Genomic DNA, 22956 nt, shown 5'->3' on the forward strand with positions numbered 1-22956 from the left:
CTTTTGGGTGCTTTCTTACTGCTATGAAATTCAAATGTCTTTGACTATCACTTCTACGCCCTGTTTTAGAATTGAAAGCTCAGGGGGGGCATGTTGACGCTTCAATGGGTATTGCATCAGAGTTCCTTGGTGTTTCTAATGTCTCATTCAAGACAAAAGATTGTCTGTCTTGGTGAATAGGCATGTTGACTAGTTAGTGACTGCATGCTATTAGATTTCATATGTTGGACTGAAGTCTGTTACCGAAGGAACCCTTTTCAGAATTTCCATAGTTCTTATCACAGATGATGGAATAAATTTAGGTGGCAAGTTGGAGAAGTAAGATGAGATAAAATAATTTTATTAATGTCTGACAAATGATCACAAAAGTAGGTCAATGTGACTGAAGACTTCAACCTTGAATCAGTATGAATACAATGTGGGAGTGCCAACGCAACTAGAAAATGCCAAAAATAATACAAAGAAGGAAACCTACAAAAGTATATCATTAGAACATATGTATAGAATTGTGACAAAGGTATTGTGATACAAAACACTAAGTGAGTTTGTCCAACACTGACAAGGTGGACACTCAACCCAAGAACATGTCAAGAGAGAGAGTGAGAGAGGGAGATTGGATGCTAGGGTTAATGATGTCAAAGTCTCCTAAGTTTGATGGTCAAGGGAAAGAGGAGTGAGCTGGGCATTTTCTTGCTATTGGAGTCTTCTGGAACCATCGAGGATTATGGTTGCGTGATTTGGGTGGGAAGGGGGGATTTGTACAAGTAAGGGATACTCCTAGCATCCGAGCTCAAAAGAAGGAATCTCTGAATGGATCTTTGGTTGGTCCTCTGGATCCAAGAGGTACTTTTATGGGTGGGGCGTTATTTACTCTGGATCCATTTGGATCTCTCTAATTCTTTGAGGAAGTGTGCTAAGATGTATACATTGACACCTCTGAATTGGTCTTAATAGTATCAGGAGGTCTCTTAGAGGGGGACATTGAGGAGAAACTTCGGGTTTCACCATCTTGTTGTCTAGTGTGCTCTAGAACTTAGGTTGTTATTTGTTGCTCTGATATGATAGATCAATAGGGAATCATGAGGTAATCAATCTGATCATTCCAGGTGTTGACATTGAAACATAACACCCTTTGCAAAATTTGGCCCGAAGGCATAAGCCCCGGAGCCCTAGTCCAATACAACTCAAAAAGCAGAGGAGGTGTTGAATTAGACCTACCAAGCATTGTCCCTGGAGGCACCATTGTGCTGGGATTGTTCCATCATTGTTGGCATGCGTCGTCACAATGTGCCACACCACAGTCCTTAGACCTACCAAGCATCGTCGCTGGAGGCACCATTGTGCTGGGATTGTTCCATCATTGTTGGCACGCGTCATCACAACATGCCACACCACAGTCCATAGGTGCCAAGCCACAGGCACGGAACGGGCACGCCACACTGAGGCATCAGAGGCACCAACCTTTGGAATGCACATGGCGCCAGATCCAATGGTTGGGAGACCCCATCATCTGACAATGTATAGTCCTTTGCCCCGTGAAGTTGCCCGACAGATACTCGACGGTGGGGTGCGGACAGGGCTACGTGTCAGCCCCTCATTCCCTTTGCACGCCTCTGCGAATTTATAACATCAAGCGCTGGGTTGTGTGAAACGCTGCCATGTGGCCTCCTCCTTACGTCAGCCACCACGTCATCATGTCACGTGTGTCGCACCTTGCTGCCTAGTTACCTACTGAGTCACACAAATAGTCATTTGCCACGCACCCACTCCGCTTGTCCAGTCACTATCCACGTGGCCAATCCCACTTCTTGTTGATGACAACGTGACGTCACAGAGGGCTGGACCAACCTGCATGTCGGCAGATCGTATGCTGATGGAGGCACATAATCCAACGGTCGTGGGAACCTTACTTGGCAAAGATGCACGAATGATAACACCATGGAGAGGTGCGATGAGTGCTACGTGTCGCCTCCTTGTGCACTTCACACGCCCTCTAGAGTTTCAAAAACTGGTTTCTCAACCATGCGGAAGGTCACCACATGGGCCTCCACATCTGCTGACCATGAGTACCACCATTTCACGCCATATCCAATCACTTCTTTCCTAGTCAGCTCCACTTGTCATCTAGGTACCTATCATTTGACTTGCCACGTCTGCCTAGTCATCATGCACAATCAGCTTGCCACATGGCTGGCCCCACATCTTGCTAATATCAACATGACATCATCCAAATTTTTCCGCCAAGAAAATCCTTACGTGTCATGAGTTGACCGGTATAAAGGTAGTACAGGGGCCTATTTTTGGCATTTTCCACCATTGTCGTCCAGTTCAACTCTTGCGTGCTTATAGTCTTTAAGTTTTTCCAAATTTGGTAAAGTCAAGTCCAAATCTCACAAAATAAACTTGTAAACCGCTCCTTCACATAAATTCTTCATGTCAAGTTTTATATGTTGCAGAATTTACAAGAAATTTGGCCCAAAATTAAACCCTAGCTTCACCTTGGAAGAAACACGCACTCTTTTAAAGAAAGTTTATCTCCTGAGCAAAAGATCCCTGTAAATTTGTAGAGCTAGCCTTATGATTTCATTCTTAAGGTGAAACAACCTCTTCTGTTGCTAAATTCAAGCTTATTTAGCTTGAAAACTCTCAGCCTGCTATTCACACGCGCGTCGTCATTTCCTGGCTTGAACTTTTAAAATTGTTTCCCACCACACTGTCACTTTCATCCAACGACACGTGGCGTCCTGCTATCTACAAACTTGATCTGTGGATCTCTTTGTTCCTCTTTAGTTCATCAAATAAGTATATTCCTTCAATTCACCACCTCGCCAAATGGCCTCTTCATCTACAGGGAGTTATGCAGACATGAAGGGAAAAGACAAAGAAGCATGGAAAATCATTCACCATCAACACATACAAAGGCAAGTTGAAAATTTTGCTAGTGAGTGCCAACCAAGCTAAGAAACTGATTAGTTCTAGCAAGATGTTTTACTATTTTTAAGAGAAAATAAGTCTATAGAAGAGTCAGTGAGAGCAAAGGCATCCCTGGAGGGTGTACTAAGAAAAAAAATAACAACTAGAAGAGTTGCTACGGGCATACAAGGATGTGTTCCAGGAGCCTAAAGAGCTACCACCCAAGAGGGAAGTGGAGCATGAGATCTAGCTATTTCCAAAATCCCCATTACCAAACATTGGGTTGTACATGTAGTTCATTATAGAAGCGAGGGGAATAAATAGTTGCAACAAATACTAGAATAGGGTGTCATTCGACCAAGTACATCACCATGTGGGTCACCCATCATCATTGTGCTAAAGAAAGATGGGACTTGGCGAATGTGTATATATTACAGGGCATTGAGCAAAATTACGCTCAAGAACAGGTGCCCATAATAGATGATTTGATGGATTAGTTGCAACAAGCGAAATACTTCACCAAGATGGACTTAAAGTCTGGATATCACCAGGCTCAAGTTAGAGAAGAAGATACTTGGAAGATTGCCTTCAAAACAAGACAAGGTCTGTATGAGTGGTTAGTCATGCCATTCGTCCTATGCAATGCACCAACTACGTTTATGAGGTTAATGAATGATATATTGCGCCCTTTTATAGATTCATTTGTTATTGTCTATTTGGATGATATATTGGTATATAGTGCTACATGGGAGGAGCATGTCTCACATTTGATGCAGGTGTTGGAGACATTAAAGAAGCACCATTTGCTAGCAAAGTTCAATAAGTGTGAGTTTGTACAATAGTTTTTGGTGTATCTGGGGTATGTGATAGGTGGAGACCTAAAGATAGATCCTTCCAAGATGGAGGGCATCATGAAATGGCTGGTGCCTACTAATGTTTCTAACATTAGGAGTTTTGTTGGGGCAGTATAGTACCTAAGGAAATTCATAATCTCATTTTCAGTAGTGGCAGCACCACTCCACACCATAACAACAAGTGGCAAGAGTTTTCAGTGAGGAAAGGGTTTGTAGAGGGCCTTTGAGGTGCTAAAGAAGAAGACAATTCAAGCACTAGTTCTGGCACTACTGAACTTGCAATGACCCTTCAAATTAGTGATAGATGCAAGTGGGTATGCTATGGGAGCGGTCTTGATGCAGGGAGGAAGGCTTGTATGGTACCATTTTGAAGTATTTCATGGGGCAGTTCTTAAATATCTTTCTTACAACAAGGAGCTCTATGCAGTGGTGGAAGCTATGAAGAAGTGGAAACACTATCTCATGGGAAAGGAGACAGTAATCCACACATATCACTAGCCACTACAGTACCTGTAGGCCCAGAGTAAGATACAACAAACAATGCATTACAAGTGGATGGGGTTTCTGCAACAATTTCATTTAGTGATCAAGTACAAGAAGGGAAGCACAAACAAGTTGGTCGACATGATTTCAAGGCCACCCACATCAAAGATCACAGCTTTGGGAACTTTGATGCACATGGAGCCATTCATCCATGATGCATACAGAGAGGCATATTCAGAGGATGAGGACTTCAAGGAGGTGTTTCAACAGTTGCAGAGCTAGAGTCATGTGCACGATGGTGACAACACGGTTGACTACAATATCCAAGATGGGTTACTGTACAAGCTGGATAAGTTATGTCTTTCGAAAGGTGAGAGAGATTGCAGCTAACTAGAGAGGCTCACACCTCCAAGTTTGCAGGGAACTTTGGTGTAAGGAAGACAGTGATCAACTTGCAGAGGTGTGTGTATTGGCCCAAGATGCAAGAATAGGTGGCTAGGTTCATAAGAGAATGCATGCTTTGTTGTACCAACAAGCCTCATAATCGAAAAAAGGGTTATATCATCCCTTACTTGTACCCAACCGTCTTTGGGATAGCATTTCCATGGACTTTGTGGGAGGTTTACCAACAACCGGGAAGGGACATGACTACTTGTTCGTGGTAGTTGACAGGTTTAGCAAGATGTGTATTCTGATGTCTTGTAAAGAGGCCATCAACAAGAAATAAGTAGCAAATTTATTCTTTGGATGGGTTTGGGTGCACTTTGGGATACCAAGCAGCATTGTTTCAGACGAGGACACAAAATTTCTCAGTGCATTTTGGACTACATTGTGGGAGAAGATGGGCAGACAAAAGTAGTCAATAGGACTTTGGTGCAACTTTTGAGGGGTTGCAACCAGAAGAATTCAAAGACCTGGGTTGAAAATCTGGTATATATACATCACTCTTATAACATAGTAGTCCACACTTCTACTGGTAAGTCCCCATTTGAAACTTATTTTAGATATTTGCCACCTTCACCTTTGGATATTGCATATGGGCAGCAAGGAGGAGTGAGGGAGGTTCTTACAGGTGTTAATTTCATAGCTTGGGGACAAATTCCCTCCTTTGGACAACCTTCCTCATCAAGAGAAGACTCTCTTTGCCCTTGGAAGAATTTAATTTGGTCAAGGATAAATATATTTTTAATGTGAAAACCCACATGTGCATAAAATTTCAGGTCAACCTAAAAGTTAAATTGGGTCTCCTCCAACGCATATAAATACAAATCAAGGCAACCTCATTTGGACATCACATCAACACATCTTCTCTCTCTCTCTCTCTCCTCTTGTGATTGGTTTGTACAAGTCCTGAAGCAAGGTAGTTGAGCTCACATGTGCAAAGGAAAGAAGGGAAAATCTGAAATTTGCATTGACTTTTCTACTAGGATAGTTTGACTTCATGTTTTGACTTGCTTTGACTCGCAAAAAAATGATTTTGGAGGCCAAATTTTTCTGTGGAGGAACTAAACTTTTCTGGCTTGTTTGACTGGAGTTGACCGCAGACCTTTGACTGCAGATTCTCTCTACTTTGATTGAGTTGCTTTTGGGATTGTTTTGACTTGACTTTGACCAACAAAGGAGGCCGAGTATTTTGACCTTTGACCGAGCTGATTTGGAGACAGTTTCACTGTTGACTTCTAGGCTGGTTAGGGCATCTTTTATTGTGGTAGTATTGTAGACTTTGACTTGTTGACCAGATTTTACTTTGAGGCTCATCTATTGGATATTAGTTGGTTGATCTCTTGGATAGTCAAAGAATTGACTTTGACTCTTTTGTTGATGAATTTAGTTATTGTATCTCTTTGCCGAACATTTGATGACCATCTAATAAAACAAGAATTTGAAAGGGTTTTCCCCTTGTGGGGTTTTTCCCTGGTATGACCAAATCTTGTGTCTCTTGTTATTGCTCTTCATTGTCTTGTATTGTAAATTGCATTTACTGTTCTATCTACAATTGCTATTTATCATTAGAAGATTGAATTTGATTGCTAATTGAAGAAAAGATTGGGCTAAGTGATTTTAATAGCCTAGAACAGTGGAAAATTAACATGGTATTAGCGCCAAGGTGAAGACAAGCGAAGAAAATTCTCATTGATTCATTGAAAGATCATTTGTTTACTTATGTTGGAAAATTGAAGAAGTCTAAGGATATCTTTGATACATTGGTTGGGATGTATGAGGTCAAAAATTGAATCACATCCTCTCCTTAAAGAATCAACTCAAGGACATGAAAATGAACTAGGGTGAATCTGTGCAATCCTATATCATGAATATATCCCAACTAAGGGATCAATTGTAGACTGTTGGTAAGCCTATATCTGATAGAGAGTTGGTGTTGGTCACTCTTCAAGGTCTTCCTCCTATCTGGGAAACCTTCATTACTACTATTAGCAACAATGACAAGTTCCCAACATTTGATGAGCTTGTTGGCAAGTGTACTCAAGAAGAAATCAGGATGATATCAAAAGGGAGAATTCAAAAGCATGAAGAAGGAGAGCCCTCTGCATTTGCTGCACAAAACAAGAAGAGAAAATGAAGAGGGAAACCATCTGGTTCAAGAAAGCCTGCCCTTGAATCAAAAGAGTCAAATGGAAGATTAAGGAATATTGAATGCTACAATTGTCACAAGCATGGTCTCTATGCTCGAGACTATCTGAAAAAGAGAGATGCTCCAAAGTCCAATTACAACAACTTTAGTGGCTTCAACAACAATAGGTTTTAATGTCTTTGTATTTAGACTTCTGTGATCCATAATGAATTAAGCAAAGTCTTTCGGTAGAAATCACATAAGAGAAATTTTTGGCCTATGCATTTAGAACCAACAAGTGTGGTTCATCATAGAAGAAGGGGTGATGATAGAAGAAGAAGAGATGCTCTTGATGATCATGAAGAAGACTATTGTATGCAAAAGAGATCAAGGAACTGTATGAAAGTAATGTTGCTGCTAATCAATCTGAAAATATTCTTATTATTTCTCTTTCTAGTTCTTCTCGTCCAGATTTTTGTGATAGTTGGTTGGTAGATAGTGGGGCTTCTAGACATTTCTCTGGGTATTAGGAAGTCCTCTAAAATCTGGTTGAGAGGGAGATAAATCTAAATATCATCCTTGGAGACAATTCCACTCATCCTATGAAGGGCTTTGGTTCTATTAAATTTCATTTGGACTCTGGGGAATTTGTTGTTCTTCATGATGTTATGTATGTTCTGGGATTAAAGAAGAATTTGGTATCTATATCTGCTTTGGAAGACAAAGGAATGAGAGTTGCCTTCATAAGAGGAAAGGTCCTCACTTAGCCTATGGAATCTCACATGAGGGATGCTTTCACCTTGGGATCTAGAATTGAAGGACTCTATAGAGTCAATGGAAGACCACTGCGAGCTATGGTCCATGATATCAATCATCAAAGTGAGCTATGGCACCAAAGGTTGGCACATCTACATTATGAAGCCCTGCCTAAAGTAAGAAAGTTGGTTTCTGGGATGCCTGATGTTCAATCTAGTCATGATGGTGTATGTCCGGGGTGTGCTAGTGGAAAGAAGACAAGGGGACCATTCCCCTCCAACAAAAGCAAGACTAATGATATTCTACAACTCATCCACTCTGACCTATGTGGACCCATGCCTGTGCACTCCCTTGGTGGCTACCTCTATTATATAATCTTTATTGATGACTTCTCTAGGAAAACATGGATATTCTATTTGAAGCATAAGGACGAAGCATTTGATATGTTCAAGGATTTCAAGGCATTGATAGAGAATCAAATAGGGAAGAAAATCAAAGTTTTCAGGTTCGACAATGGTGGAGAATATCCCTCAAATGAGTTCATTTACATTTGCAAGGAGGGTAGAATCAAGAAAGAGACCATTGTAGCATATAATCCCAACCATAATGGTGTGGCTGAAAGAAAGAACAGGTCTAGCATGGAAGCTACCCGAGCCATGTTGCATGATCAAAAGCTGCCATAGTTCCTTTGGAGAGAAGCCACAAATACAACAGTCTATCTTCAAAACAAGGTTCCTCATCAAGCCCTAGGTTACAAGTCCCGGAGAAGTGTTCACAAGTGTGAAGCCCGATGTTGGACATCTAAGGATATTTGGCTTCCCCATGTACTTTCATGTGCCGAAGGATAAGAGGAACAAGTTGGAAGCCACTGGAAAGAAAGGTACATTTGTTGGATATTGTGAAAATTCTAAAGCCTTTAGAATATATTTGTCTAGTCAAAGGAAAATTGAGTTTAGCAGGGATGTAACTTTCGATGAAGATGTTTCCCTTGGAAAAGCAGGGGACTATCTTCTGCCTCCTCCTATTGAGAAGAAGGATGATGAGATGGACCTATGAGAAGGTCCTTCTGTGCCAGAATCTGAGAAGGATATTTTTTATGATCCCATGGAGCGTATGGACCCGTTGGATTCTCCTCTAAGTGACTCCCCTACTAGGAAAAGACACCTTTGGCTTTGTGCTACTTTACTGTATACTGAGAGACATGCCGTTGCCAGAGGTACCTTTAGAGAAAGCAAGAAGCCATGTCGATACCAGGGATATGTTGTAGCTATGAGCACTATCATCCAGGCCGAGCCTCCCACTTTTGATGAAGCAGTGAAACAGCAGGTTTGGAGGGATGCCATGGCCAAAGAATGCAAGTCTATTATGAAGAATGATGTGTGAGATGTTGTTTCGAGACCCAAAGGAAAGTCTGGTAACTTCGAAGTGGCTATACACGATCAAGCATGGAGCTGATGGGAGTATTGAGAAATATAAGGCAAGGTTCATGGCTAGAGGTTTCTCCTAGAAAGAGGGAGGATATTATGATGACATATTTGCACCTGTTGCTTGCTACACCACCATTCGTTCGATTGTTTCCCTTGCTACCAGTCAAGGATGGACCCTTCACTAGATGGATGTGAAGATTGCATTTCCTCGTGACATACTATGGGAAGAAGAAGTATATGTTGAGCAACCTCATGGATTTGAAGTGAAGGATAGGAAGACTCATTTTTGTAGGACAAAGAAGGCACTATATGGTTTGAAGCAAGCCCCCAGAGCCTGGTATGCCCATATTGATAGTTACCTGGTGAAGCTTGGATTCATGAGAAGCAATGTTGACCCGAACCTCTACTTCAAAGTGGTCCAAGGTATGCCTTTGATTTTGGTTTTATATGTTGACAATTTATTCTTAACAAGTAGTGAGCCTCTGATGCTCAAATGTAAGAGGGCATTGGCCTTTGAGTTTGAAATGAAGGATCTTGCTTTGATGCATTACTTTTTGGGATTAGAAGTGTCACAAAGACCTAGTGAGATTTTCCTTTCTCAAGGAAAATATGTCGTCAAACTATTGGAAAGATTTGGAATGGTAGAATGCAAGTCCCTGAGCACTCTGATGGAAATGAACTTCAAGAAGTTATGTGGAGATGCTGTTGGACTTGACTTGGCAAACTCCTTTGAGTATCGACAATTGATTGGGGCATTAATATTCCTTGTGAACACTTGTCCGACCATATGTTTTGCAGTTAACACTTTGAGTCAATTCATGACCAAGCCTCTTCATGCACACTGGGTTTCTGCTAAGCATGTGCTGAGATATTTGCATGGGACGATTAATCTTGGTCTGAGATATACTGCCGAAGATGTGAGACTTCATGGATACACTAATGCTGACTGGGCTGGAAATGTTATTGACAGGAAGAGCACATTAGGGTGCTGCTTTAGTTTGGGTTCTACCATGATATCTTGGATGAGTAAGAAGTAGAAGTCCGTAGCTTTGTGGGATCTGATTAGAAGAGAATCCTGTGTTTCATGACAAGTCCAAGAATATTGAGATCAAGTATCACTATATTCAAGATATAGTGCAAAGAGGAGTAGTGAGACTTCATCACATTTCGATTGATGAGTAGATAACGGATATACTCACCAAGGCTTTGCCGAAAGGGAAGTTCTTGATCTTTAGAGAGAAGCTTGGATTGATGGATGTGACCCTCTTGGGTAAGGGTCCCGGTTGATCGAGAACCCTGAGCTATGCTCTTACCCCTGTTTGAGCTCACAGGGAGAGGAATTGAGCCTGAGAGCTTCTGGGGTTGAGGGAACTCTGGACAATAGTATAGTCTATGATCCTTACCTTCTACAGTAAGCCATATCTTGCCTATTGTTGAGCAATAGGATAGTCAGTGATCCTTAACTTCCATGGTAAGTCGTATCCTACTTGTTGTCTCTCATTGATCTTGACAGAGTATAGCCCAGTTGGCATCCTAACCACAAGCTGGGTTTGTTGGGATTGTTTCTCCCCATCTGATCGATGGGTGAGCATAATTGAGATAGTTTGTGATCCTTGCCATTCATGGTAAGTGGTATTTTTCCCAAGTGATGGGATGCAGGTGTTCTACCACTAACTCTTGAGGATCAAGTTGGGAAGATCAACAAACAATAGGATAGTTTGTGATCCTTACCTTTACGGTAAGTGGTATCCTGCCTATTATCATAGATCAATAGGATAGAGTGTGATCCTTACCTCATGGTTAGTCGTATCTTGCCTATTGTCCGTAGATAGAGGGTGGTAACTTGAGCTCCCCTATGATGTCAAATTCTTCTTCTTTAGATCCGACAGTGTTCAACAGATGAGCAGAGATGACATTTTGACTTAATGATGGCGAGACATTTGAGATGGGGCTTATGATGCAGTCGAAAATTGGGAGTGTTAATTTGGTAGCTCAGGAACAAATTCCCTCCTTTGGACAACCTTCCTCATCCGGAGAAGACTCTCTTTGTCATTGGAAGAATTTAATTTGGTAAAGGAAAAATATATTATTAATGTGAAAACCCACATGTGCACAAAAGTTTAGGTCGGCCTAAAAGTCGAATTGAGTCTCCTCCAAAGCATATAAATACTAAATACAAGTCAAGGCAACCTCATTTGGACATCACATCAACACATCTTCTCTCTCTCCTCTTGTGATTGGTTTGTATAGGTTTGAAGCAAGGTATACGTGTGAAGGGAAGAAGGGAAAATCTAAAATCTGCGTTGACTTTTCTACTGGCACAGTTTGACTAGCCGTTGACCAAGTTTGACTTCATGTTTTGACTTGCAAAAATTCGATTTTTGGAGGCCGAATTTTTCTATGGAGGAACTAAACTTTTTTGGGTTGTTGACTGGAGTTGACCGTAGACCTTTGACTGCAGTTTGACCAAAAGCTTTGACTGCAAATTCTCTCTCCTTTGACTGAGCTGCTTTTGGGACTGATTTGACTTGACTTTGACTAGCAAAGGAGGCTGAGTATTTTGACCTTTGACCAAGCTGATTTGGAGACAACTTGACAGTTGACTTGTGGACTGGTTAGGGCATCTTTGATTGTTGTTGACTGTGGCAAAATTGCAAACTTTGACTTGTTGACCAGATTTGACTTTGAGGCTCATCTATTGGATATTGGTTGGTTGATCTCTTGGATAGTCAAAGAATTGACTTTGACTCTTTTGTTGATGAATTGAATTATTGTATCTCTCTATTGAACATTTGATGACAATCTAATAGAAGAAGAATTTGAAAGGGTTTTCCCCCTTGTGGGGTTTTTCCCTGGTCTTTGACCAAATCTCATGTCTCTTGTTATTTCTCTTGATTGTCTTCTATTGTACACTGCATTTATTGTTCTATCTACAATTGATTTTATCATTGGAAGATTGAATTTGTTTGCTAATTGAAGAAAAAATTGGGCGAAGTGATTGTAATAACATAAAGCAGTGGAAAATTAACAACAGGGGATGCCTTAAGGGAAGAAAGATTTGTAGAAAATAATAGGAAAATCCATATACAAGTAAAGGAGACACTATTGAAGTCATAGGAAAAATACAAGGCCAGGCATGATCAATACAGAACGTAGAATTCGTTCAACGTGGGAGATAGAGTATGATTATAGTTAAATAAGGAGAGGCTACAATGTCCCGATAATAAAATCAAGGCTTTGCAGTATGGTCCCTTCGAGATACTGGAAAATGTGGGAGAGAATGCCTATAGACTCAGTCTATCCCCATACATTCGCATTTACTCAGTTGGTAATGTAGAAAATATGAAACTCTATGAGCCTTCCATGCTAGATCAGGAAAAGGAACAGGTCCTACCTTCTATAGAGGATTTGGCACCTGATGCTCAAACAACGCTGATAGAGGATACAATTTTGCAAAAGTTCCGGAACAACAAGATAGGGGAAACATGACCTTTGGGAGATTATGTTGAAAGGAAAACTTCTAGGCAAGGCTAAATGGTACACCCAAGAGAAGGTGAAGAAAAATTTCCTCACCTCATCTAGTAGAAGCTTTTGGGGACCAAAAGCCTCCCAAAATGGGGAGGTGTGATCCGTATTGGATCATTATATTATTTTTCATCCATCTTGATGCTTTTAGAGTGGAAAAAGTGGAGGAATCAATGCACATGATCATTTTTGTCGGTGGTCCCAGTTTGGAAAATTTTGGGTCAAAAACTTCAAAATCCATTTTGAGGCCTTAAATGAACACTTTTTGTGGTCCTGACCTTACTATGGACCTAGATTCCATAATCTACACGTTGATACCTTTCCAACGATGCAAGAATTGCCTCAACCAGAGCTCGTATGAGAAAGTTATGCTTCCCCTGAGTTGATCTATCGAGATTGACCACCATAATTCGAGAGGATGCCCTGTCGGTCCCCGTTATTAGTCGAAAAGGGGCTAACCACGTGATCATGATAAAGAAGAGTCTAGAAGTGTCAATATTTTAACTTTAGTTAAGGGTTGAAGGAGTCAGACCTAACCACTAATAGACTATCGAGCTGTGTTATAATTGGGTCACTAGGAGGAAAAGGGGTTCCATTATTTTCTAGTGCATTTGTTCCATAGACGAGCAGAGTAACCAAGAGGGATAGGGAGAGAGCACACAGAGAGGATTTGTGCACTGTAGTAGCCCACGGGCCACAAACCTCACTTCTTTGTGCTTGGGACCATTTTCTATTTGGAGAAAGAGAGCAAAGCAACCTACCTTCCATCTGGGTTTTCTCCCGAAAGGGTTTCTCATGTTATATCACGTGTCAATCGTGGTTTGTGAGTTTTTATTTTTGCCGCTCTATAATTTCTACATAATTATAATTTGCATGCATACACAATAAATAGTAATTTACAGATCCAAAAATCTAAAGAGAAATGAACCCTCATAGTGTAGATTTTAGATTTTTAAGTATAATTTTGTTAGATCTCTTGTGACGAACTGTCTAGTGGAATATTAACAACAGCCTATGAATCCTAACAACATGGATCTGATTGGGATCCAAGTAGATCACAAATTGTTTAGTAAACCTTCATCCACCCACCTTTTTATTTTTGTTCATCAAACATTATCGCATATTGCAAGGTTGAATTTGCCAAGGCCTAGAACAAGAAACACATAAAATTAGTTGTTTTAAACTAATTCATCTCACATTTCTTTTAGAAGAATTTTGGAAACCAAATTTTGCAAAGAGATCAAACGATCCACATAAAATAAAGTTTATTTTATCTTTTGGATTTTTAATATCTAACATGCACAAATAGTCTTTCAAGATTTCATCGTATTTGATTATCTTCTTCACAATTTTTTTATTTATCTTTTTATATCCTTGTTATCTTCCTAATAAAATTATGTATGCAACACTCAGACTTTCTGGGACGTCATCCATCCCAGTGTTACTCTAGCCCAAGTGTGCTTAATTTCACTTTGTCTTTAATGGGAGCCCTTGGGATGCATAAGGATTCTTGATTTGGCTAGTCAAACCATATGGTCATCAAAGACCCAATACTCCTCTTTCTCTTTTAGAGAAAATGATGGGCCAAAAATGAGCTCTTTGTGTGGGTGGACCTTTGGGATCAGTCCATGAGAGATTGGAAGTCTTGGTCTTCTATTTTTGGAGTAAAGAGCCTACATAGATCGGACAGAGCTGTAGTACAAAAATTAGTCTCATCCTTGTAGAAGAGACATGCAAATTCAACAACAATACTCATGGTCCCATTTGGAGGGATGGACTTTATTGCTATAACCAGCCGATTTGGTTCTACAAGACACACCAGCTATGTTAGATTCTTCATGTGAATCATTCATTCAGGGAGGTACATAATAGAAGATGGGGTACAAATCATAGTAACAACATTTGTATACGAATTTGAATTCAAATACAATTCAATATGAAAAAAATATGTAATGAGATATCCATTATGGCTCCAATACGGAAGTACATATCTCAAAGGCACAACAATAGGCATTTTGTTCAAATTTTAGAAGAATTTCAGCTTCATAGTTCTCACTAAATCAGAAAAATAATTCACTTGAAAATTTTGCCATTATTTTATATTTATAGATATATTCAAGATTTTTTTTTAATAAACATTTTGAGGTTTTTGGGTTTACAAGTCCATGGGATTAAACACGAGTTATATTATCAAATGAAATTTAAAGTACGTTGACATTATCATATCATACCATACAGAAAAGTCTTCGAATTTTCTGCTACTATCAACATTTCATACAGCAAAGGCTGATACAACCGAATCTTGCTTCTATGGTATAATGGATTAACAAATGAAATGGATTGTGCACCTTAACAGAGTGTGGGGGTGTAGCGTTTCCTTTGGGTTGAGGGTCTTTGCTTGGATGGCAGCATATTAGGGTTTACCCTTTAAAGCTAGGTTTGTTAAGATAGGCTTTATAGAGGCACACTGTTTGCACTGTGGGATCACTGAGACTCTCCAACATATTTTTGGAAGTGCAAATGTGCTAGAATTATAAGGATCTCATTTGGACCCTGTGCAGTGATATCTTCTACATACACCCACTGTGGAAGGATGCACTGCTAGGAGATTGTGATGTGGTTGCTCCACCTCACTTCTGAGGAGTTTGGCATTGTATTAGAATATTTTCTTTAGACTCCATATGGAGATTGAGATGCAATGCATCTTTCAAAATTGTTCAACTTTATTTAGATGTTTTCTGTGGGTTGTTGTATGTTGATCTCAAAGGCCAACTTAAAGCTAAAGGTGGTCTTCTTTGAAAGATGCTAAGTGTTGACGCTGGAGCTGAATCTCTCTTATGGACCTTCTTGCTGTTCTTTAAAGTTTAGATAGATGTGAGCTACTATGTACTCTGTATGTTCTATTTTTATATAAGTTGAATTTAAAAAAACAAAAAGATTATATGAAAACTTGCATTAGCACATTCTTATCATATCTCTTCTTTCAATCAACATGTGGATGTTCTTATATAATGATCATTGTGTCAAGTTCTTTGTTATTTTTTATCCTACATAAACTTTCATTTTCATGAAGATTATCTAAATGTTCTTTTTTGTTTGTAGTACACTCCTGCCATTGACATTTGGAGTATTGGATGCATATTTTCTGAAATCTTGACTGGGAAGCCACTTTTCCCTGGCAAAAATGTGGTTCATCAACTCGATTTGATAACTGATTTGCTTGGCACACCTTCCCTGGAAGCCATCACAAGGGTTGGTTCTCTTCCTTGTCACCATTTATTTCCATATATGGTTATAATGAGTAGGTTCTAATTCACGTTGATGCAATTTTTGATTGACAAGTAAATTTCTAAAATCATAATTGGTCTGTTTGATCTGTTTAATTTATATAAACAAAAAAATACTAATGGGTGTATTAAAATGTAATCTGTAGGTTCGTAATGAAAAAACTAGAAGATACCTGAGCAGCATGCGCAAGAAGAAACCCATGCAATTCTCCCGGAAATTCCCAAATGCAGATCCTTTAGCTCTTAGATTACTAGAAAGACTATTAGCATTCGAGCCAAATGATCGTCCAACTGCAGAAGAGGTAATGTTGATTTGCTGGGGATCCATTGATCTAAGAATTTATGAATTGTTTTGTGCTTTTTGATGTCTACATCCTTTTGTTAAAGAACTGAAAAATAATTTTTTTTGCTCCAAGGTGACAGGCTTTAGCGGACCCATATTTTAAGGGATTGGCAAATGTGGAGCGAGAACCGTCAGCAAGGACAATCTCTAAAATGGAGTTTGAGTTTGAGAGACGAAGAGTAACAAAAGAGGATGTGAGGGGACTTATTTATCGAGAAATACTAGAATATCACCCGCAAATGTTGAAAGAATACCTTCAGGGAGCAGACAGTACAAATTTTATGTATCCAAGGTATAATTTGGCATTATAATAAGCCCTTTCTGATTTTTACTTTTTTGGTATTCTTTTTTCCTTTTCTTTTCCCTGGAAAATACACATTAGAAATACATTTGATTTATATTAAGTGTACATTTGAATGCCCAGAATTGACTACAGTGGCATCCTTGCTCAGTAGAGGCCTTAATTGCCAAGATGTCAACTTTAGCTCCTATCCTACAGAGTCTAAATCTTTTGTGGTAAAATCAGTCCGTTGTAATCTGGATCCTGTTCTGCTAGTTCAGCCTTAATGGATGGGAATTAGCCTAATTTTTCATGGAATTTCACCTCCACAAGGAAAAAATACTGACGAGACCTATCATGTCTCAAAGATCTCTGATGTGCAATCTAATAGTGGAGTTATCTTCTAAGCTTACTCTTTTGAAATTTAAAGGGTCCACAAACAATGCAACATATTTTTTTTCAATCCACTCCCAAAATATATGGACTGCACAACAACTCTTTACGTGCCTCATTTTGGCCTCCTGGCAAATAAGACAAAGTCCACCCAACCTACCGCATATAGTCTATCCTTGACTTCCAGGCTATATGGCAAAGTTAGTCAAACTAAAACATGGGATTTATGAACCACTTTGGCTTTCCAAATGGCCTGGCATCCTGTAATCCATTAGTCACCTGTGTATTGAAGCAATTGTAAGGTTTGGTCTATTTGATGTGTAGTTTTTTGTGTCAGAGCACCTGAATTACTTGTGATTTATGTTGCAGCAAATGTGGATCAGCGGTTCACCCCCCACCCTCTTCCTACTAGTCACATTTTGGTACAGAAACCCTGAAACACATTTCAGCCAGGCTAAAATGCGTATCACATTTTGATACAGATTTCCGCCCATCTATAATGCGTATTACCCTCTGTACATCACATATCACCCTCCATCTGACACATTTCAGCTGCAGTACACAACATGTGTGGCTCTGTATGGTGCATTTGTGTGCCCATTTTTGCCCAGGGACCCATTAAAACACATTCTTAAGTGATTAAAACTTAAATCTTTTTTAGTTATTATGTTTTTAAAATATTTTTGGAGATTTCTAGAGGCTCTAGAAGCCTCTAGAAATCATTTTTTTTTCAAAAGAGGATGTCCCTATCATTTCTCCTCACACCGTTTGAGGCTTGAGCAAGGGTAGCTTCAGCAAGAGAGGATTTAAATTATTTAGTTGCTACATCCTTCTTTGTTGTTGTTTTGTGTAGCTACAATGTAATGTCCCCAATTTTTGATCTACTAACTGAGGAGGCCACAAGGAGGCTACGCGCACCTTTAGAGAGAGAAGTGCGATTTTGTGAGGCAAGCAAGGGGGGCCACCAAAGAGGCAATATGCACTAAAAAGGGGAAATCAAACTCTTAGTGGAATGTGGGGGCCACCAAAGGGAGGCAAGGGGCCCATCACTATATAAGGCAGCAAGGAGGCATTCCATCTTTTGACTATTGCACTTAACCATTCATCTTCTCTTGGAGTTGTTCAACGCAAGGGTTAGAGTGTTGTTTAGCACAAGGGTTTCAAGCGAAACCCAAGCTGGTTTCGGGGGATTTCGAGTGCCTCCTATGGTCGCTCAAATTGTACACAGGAATGCGACAATGCTCAAGGTAGGGGTTGTCACTCTGATCCCTGCCCTCTCTATTTAAGTTGTCTCCTAACTGCAGACTAAGGGGGGTAGTCCCTATGGATGAGATGATGAACAACTTGTTGGGAACCAACAAGTTAAGGAGACACAACTGAATGGCCTAGCAACTTGGTTGAAATTAAGAGGCAAGTATGGTTATTTAGCACGATTAGATCAGATTTCCAAAGATCACAATTTAGAGATCAGTGCCTTAGGAGATTAATTACTTGCACAATATGAATTAGAATGTTACCGGATGAACATTTGCTGTAATGTGCAAATTCTATCCTATATGAAGTGCAAGACCTAAATCTATGTGAATTCAAAATCTTGGTTACTTTTAATTATATGCCTAATCTAAATGATAATTTCTCCTCAATTCTTTTGAAGCTAGTCTCGAACGCAAATTGTAGAGAGAAGTCCATGGGAGGGAGGATAAGGCCTCATTAACGATACCTCCCGTGGAGTTCTAACAACCCAAGCGCCTCTGTTCCTACAAGGGATTGCCCACAAGAGAACTGCAAGGTCACCGTGTTAATTGCGGATGAGGGTCCAGAATTCAAAAATTATTTCAAGAAGGTGATCCTATTTTCTTACAACCAAGCTTATGCTTGGAGGTATATTTTATAAATGCACTTCTAGCTTAGAATGAAGATGCAAGATATGAGTGATTGCTTCAATGAGATTACAAAGTACTCTAAGTACTTCAACAACATTAGATCACTTGAAATCAAAATGCTTATTCAACATAAGATGACAAGAGCATTTAAATGGAGCACTTAGGGAACAATTTAAAGACTATCTCAATGGAGCAAGATAAACAATTCTGATGAAACACAATTAGCAATCCCAATTACTTCAAGAGCTTATTAGAGCTTATCAATGTGTCAATAAGATCTCAATTCTTCTTATGATAATATGATTTAACAATTAGGCACGAGAACAATATTATAGCAATTATCACTTAGACCATGAGCCAATGAATCATGATTATAACAAGTTCTAATAGAGATAAGCACAAGATGAGATTGCTAAAGTGATTAACAATGGATGCTAGACAACACAAATGAAATAATGCAATGATGCAAAATGAAAAGATGCAACTTATCTATCATAACAATAATAATGCAAGAAATGCAAGACTCATATGACCAATTCACCAATGAATTCCCTGCAATGCTATTAATTTGAAAATGCACCAGACTTGAGCAAATAAGACCAGCAAGCTATTATTGTTAAAACAGTCCCAAAATTAACATGAGAAGCTAGAAAACACAATTTTGATTAAGCCCTTAAGTGATGAGTGTTATTTCTTAGAGTTATTAGGCTTATTCAGAGGTGTTTTCAAGCTTCTTTAGGGTGATTTATACTTGATTATGCCACTATTAGATTAGTCTTCAGAATCTTCATATTTGAGTCAAAGAATGAAAAATAATTTATTATTATTATTACAATGACTTATTAAAGCATGGGTTTCATGCTTGGGTCATCATTTTATAGGTCAAAGTCCCCATTGAGGACTTCAAGGTTTCATATTGAGTCACTAGAGTCATTGTCCATTTAATGAGACCCTTCTTGGACTTTTGAATCATGTTAAAAGAATTATTATTGAGTGAAAAATGTAATTTGTCACATCCACACCAAGTCGGTCTACAAGAGGACAATTCGACCCACAAAAGAGGCTATATATACAAGAGTGGTTCGATCTAGTTGGATAAAAACTCAACAAGTTCGATACACATCAAGGATGTGCAAAAAAAGTGCGAAGTTCAAGGAGAAGAAGGAAGGATTGCAAGTTGAAGTTTCTGGGTTATCTCTCTCTCTCTTTTATGCGAAGTTACTAGGCTATTTGTTGGATCGAAGTTCTGTTGCTGGAAGGTCAAAGTTTTGGATTTTCCTAGGTCAAAGTTCTGCTGTTGGGAAGGTCGAAATGTTGGATTTGCTAGGTCGAAGTTCTGCTATTGGCAAGGTCGAAATTATGTATTTGCTAGGTCGAAGTGTTGTTGCTACAGGGTCGAAGATCTAGATCGAAGTTGCTGAAAGGAAGGGCTAACTTGGTGGTTGGGGGAAGTTTGTGTCTAGGTTGAAGAGTCTTGGATTATCTAATCTTAACTACTGAAGGAAGAAGTTTGATTGGGTTTTCCCCTAGATAGGGGTTTTACCTTGGCAGAGTGCCTACATTTTGTGTCTCTTGTTTTTGTGATCTATACACACACATAATTTGGTAATTGCTTGATGGAAGATAATATAATAAAGAAGAAAGAGAAGCCAACATAATTCACAATTAATTATCAAGAAAGATAAATCAAACCCTAATTCTACTAGCATTGATTTCTCAATATCAAGAAGAGTCATTGTCATATGTAAAAGACCCCATTGGGCATCTTGTAACATGTCAAGAGAATCATTTTTGAGTCAAAAGTGTCAAAATACCCCTCCAAGACCAAGTTGGCCTGGCAGTGAAGAAGTTAGTCTAATTAGGGCATGTCCTCCTCCTTGGAACCCTATATATAAGAGGGCATTCGACATCCTATGGACTCACTCATTCATTCACTCAAGATAGCAAGAAAGAGAAGGAAGAAGGAAAGCGAAGGACTTGAAGGATGAAGGAAGATAATATTTTTGATCTCTCTCCCTCTCTCTCTGCTTCACACATGCAAAAGGAAGGCTAGGGTTTTGTAGCTACTAGGTCAAAGTTTTCAAGAAGTCAAGGAGGGTCGAAATCTAAGGAAAAAGAGGCAATTTGATCTCTCATAAGACATTGAAGAAGAAGCAGTCCAAGCGAAGCAAGAAGGAAGCGCTAGAAGCCCTAATTATCCCACGTGCAAAGTTGCAGTTTATTATAGGGGGTTGAAAATTTCAACCTGCAGTGGGGGCTGAAAAACTGAAGTTGGGGGTCGATGTTGTGCTGTTGGAAGACATTTGATTTGGTTAGACTTGGATAGAAGAAGCACATTATCAAGAAGGTTTGAATTGGTCTTGGAAGGGTATTAGTCTTGGTCTAGAGGCCTTGGAATTCGTCATTTGAAGAATCTGTAAGAAGAGGATATTTGTGGGTTTTCCTCTCAAGATGAGAGGTTTTGGCCCTAGCTAGCAGCCTACATCTCATGTCCTTGTGTACTATTGATCTTCATGTTTTGGTAGTTGTTTGATGATAAGAACAACATAATAATAAGAAAAGAAGAAGCTAATAATCAAGAAAAGTAAAAGAACATCACTTGCAGTTATTGAGTCTAAGAGAAATCACCTCATTTGTAGCCTTATTGATTTCTCAACATCTCCTTGATCTTGGATTATTGTTCCCTGTTCAAGAATTTCTCCTCTGTTTTCTTTCCTATATGCACTTTGGTTATTTTCCCTTTTGATGTGGGAGAAGGCTATTGATTCAAACTTCTGGATTTGCATCCATATTCTAAGGGACATTGGAGACAGATCCTTCTCTTTAAGATCTTTTTCTTTGTAGAACTTTTGAATAATTATCATTGAGTCCCTGAAGACTTTTAGTTGTTGTATCCCCCTTGAGAGGGAAATCTTCAAGCCTTGCCAAACAGCTAAAGCTTCCGCTTGGTTATTTGTCGCCTTGCCTAATCCCCAAGCGAATTTTGTCTTTATTTCTTCATCAAGGTTGTAAATGACCCCTATCGCTCCTGCCTCCCCCAAGCTATAGGGTTGATTATTGAAAGAAGATATGATCACATCTTTTGTTCTCCTTACATTGCCCATAATCTAAATTAGATCTTAGAAGAGATTGATAATAAAGTTCCCTGGATTAAGGAACTCATAGGATGAGCAAGGGAGATAAATAAATTCATCACCAACCACCACCAATCTCAAGCAATATTTCAAGAATACTCCAAGTTAGAGTTGTTGAAAGTTGTTGAGACAAGATGTGTCTCAAACTTCATCATGTTGGGCTATCTTGTGAGTAAAGCAACCATTGATTTCCATGGCGGTGAGTTAACTTTGGGCTTAGTGGAGACATTCATATTTAGAGTGGGAAGCTATGGTGCACAAATTGTGTCTTGATGAGGAGTGGTGGAGCAAAATAGAATTCTTGCGCAAGTTCACATCCCATACATTTGAGCTTCTTAGAAGTGTTGACACAGACAACTCTTTATTGGGCAAGGTTTATGATGGTGTGGATACAATGGTTGAGAAAACTTTGGAAATGATTACACAAGAATCTCTTTAGCTTTTATTTTTTGATGCTCATTTTGTTGACATAATGAAGAAAATCAAGTTTGAGAGGTGGAACCAATGTAACACTCCATTGCATACTTTAGCACATACCCTAAACCCAAGATTTTATGATGGTAACTTTCTGGCTCAAAGAAATGGGAAGAGGAAGGCTCCACATAAGGATAGGGAAGTAGAAAATCGAGTGAAAATAACCCTTATGAGAATATTTCTGGCTTATCTACATAGGGAGGTGAAGGAAGAATTTGCTAGTTTGGATGAGTATTTATAGATATCAGCTTTGGATGAGAGAAGCACCATGAGTCCAGATAGATGGTGGATTTGTCATGGAGGAAATGGTGTACATTTGTAAAGCATTGACATTCATATTCTTTCACAAGTTGTAAGCTCTTCATTAGTAGAAAGAAATTGGAGAACCCATAGCTTTATTCATTCAATCAACCACAATAGGTTGGATTCACAAAAGGATGAGGATTTTGTTTATGTACATTCCAACCTTTGCCTTGCATCTTGTAGGGGTCTAGAATATAGTAGTGAGCCTTGTAAAGAATGGGATGTGGATCCAGAATGTCCTGACTTGGAAATCTCTCTTGTTGCAATGAATATTGACGAACCTAGAAGTGGAATTGGAAATACTTCTACCAATCCACATTCCTCTGTCGAAT

General features: G+C 39.3%; 1 protein-coding gene across 1 annotated transcript in view; it reads left to right on the forward strand.

The window, feature by feature from the left end:
* Nucleotides 1–22956, forward strand: part of LOC149231061 (mitogen-activated protein kinase 15-like) — a 62770-nt gene that overhangs the window by 18126 nt on the left and 21688 nt on the right. The window contains exons 5-7 of the mRNA XM_089381527.1: nt 15630–15779; nt 15961–16116; nt 16238–16449. Coding sequence (XP_089237653.1) covers nt 15630–15779; nt 15961–16116; nt 16238–16449 — 518 coding nt within the window. The remainder of the gene's footprint in view (nt 1–15629; nt 15780–15960; nt 16117–16237; nt 16450–22956) is intronic.

Source organism: Pinus tabuliformis, chromosome J (assembly GCF_031772625.1).
Source record: "Pinus tabuliformis cultivar Carrire ecotype Pingquan chromosome J, CPIR1, whole genome shotgun sequence".
NCBI classification, from domain to species: Eukaryota; Viridiplantae; Streptophyta; class Pinopsida; order Pinales; family Pinaceae; genus Pinus; species Pinus tabuliformis.